Here is a 1,390-nt window from a genome sequence, read left to right on the forward strand (position 1 = left end):
GGCGGGAGCGAGCCCCCACACCCCGCTGCGAGGGCGGGGCGGCCATCCTCCCCTCCCGCGCTGCTGGATGCAAAGCAGAGCCAAGAACTTTGAAAAATAAGCACTGGCACCGGAGGAGGGCAAGAAAAAATGAAGCGGAGCCCTTTCCCCACCTTTCCAGGCGCTGCCCCCTCTCCAACGGACGGGCCGTTGGGTCCGAGGCTGCGATGTGTCATCGCTGCTGAAAACTACCTTATTAGGAGAGAAAGTATTGGTGAAAATCAGTTCTTTCCTTAAAGCTGTTGCCGCGAGCCCAGGGCTGCCTGTGAGCGCCAGCCTGTGCTCATTCCTTGGGGGATGACTAGACATGAGCTCAGCGGCGTGGCCGGGAGGTGAGAGCATCCTCCCACCGAACCCACCGGCTCCAGCTCCTGGAAGCGGCAGGAAAAGCTCTAGCTCGACCCCGAGGGTTTGTCCCCTCCTCCTACCCCAAATAGCACCCGGGCAAATGTGAGATGCAAGTATTTTGTGGTGGCAGCTGCAGGTACCGGGGCTGGGGATAATGACGGGATCGGATGACTCTGCAAAGCGGAGCTCGCCAGGCTCCTGCTGCAGAAGCTGCTGCTCGCTCGGGCGCTGTGCGTGCGGTGCTTTACTCCATCTCAGCCATCCTGGAGCCAGCCTGCGCTTTAGCAGCACATTCCCTTGCCGTGAGGTTATGCCACATTGCTAAAATCCCGGCAAGTTTTACTGGAAGTGCCTACGGCGGCGGTGCGCCGTGTGTGCGACACCCCAGGTGTGAGATTTTGGCACGGGCACAGCAGCTACACTCTCATCTTGCCAGTCACACTGGTGCCACTGGGGGAGATCGGTTATGACACGGTCGGCAGTTCCCGTTGGCACCGGAGTAGCTCTCGGTTTCGGGGTCCGGGTTTGCATCCCTCGCTCTTCCTCCGTCGCGGTCAGTCACTTTTAGAGGGTTTTCTTCCCTTGTTTTGGGCCATGCCAAAGCCGACAGTTTGGGTCGAAGCTGTCATCGGAGCGTGCAAGGGCAGCCCTGCCCGGTTTGCACAGCCCCTGGGTGACACGGGGACAGACGCAAGAGCACCCCCAGGTCAGCCTGCTGCGGGGCACCCGCGTCTCGCAGGGCGGAGAGGAAGAGCTGGGACCTGTTACACTCATTGCTCTGGTTCACGTGTCCTCTCCTTTCCAGGGACCTGATGGCAGAGCCTGAGCCCCCTCCAGAATTGCAGCTGGATGAAGCCGGAGCATCCTCAGCCCTGCAGGCAGTGGCTGCAGGTGCTGCTCCGCACCCAGACCTTTTGTGCAGCCGATTAGACCCAGCGGTGGGTGTGGGGGTGACACCCCCACACGGGGGCAGCCCAGACGCCTGCCGGGAGCCGCCGGGCGG

General features: G+C 61.7%; 1 protein-coding gene across 1 annotated transcript in view; it reads left to right on the top strand.

Annotated features, from left to right (window-relative positions):
• The window catches only part of SYNC (syncoilin, intermediate filament protein), an 8,523-nt gene that overhangs the window by 2,688 nt on the left and 4,445 nt on the right, over positions 1–1,390 (top strand). The window contains exon 2 of the mRNA XM_009332212.1: positions 1,193–1,278. Coding sequence (XP_009330487.1) covers positions 1,193–1,278 — 86 coding nt within the window. The remainder of the gene's footprint in view (positions 1–1,192; positions 1,279–1,390) is intronic.

The sequence above is a fragment of the Pygoscelis adeliae genome, unplaced genomic scaffold (assembly GCF_000699105.1).
Source record: "Pygoscelis adeliae isolate BGI_AS28 unplaced genomic scaffold, ASM69910v1 Scaffold359, whole genome shotgun sequence".
Classification (NCBI taxonomy): domain Eukaryota; kingdom Metazoa; phylum Chordata; class Aves; order Sphenisciformes; family Spheniscidae; genus Pygoscelis; species Pygoscelis adeliae.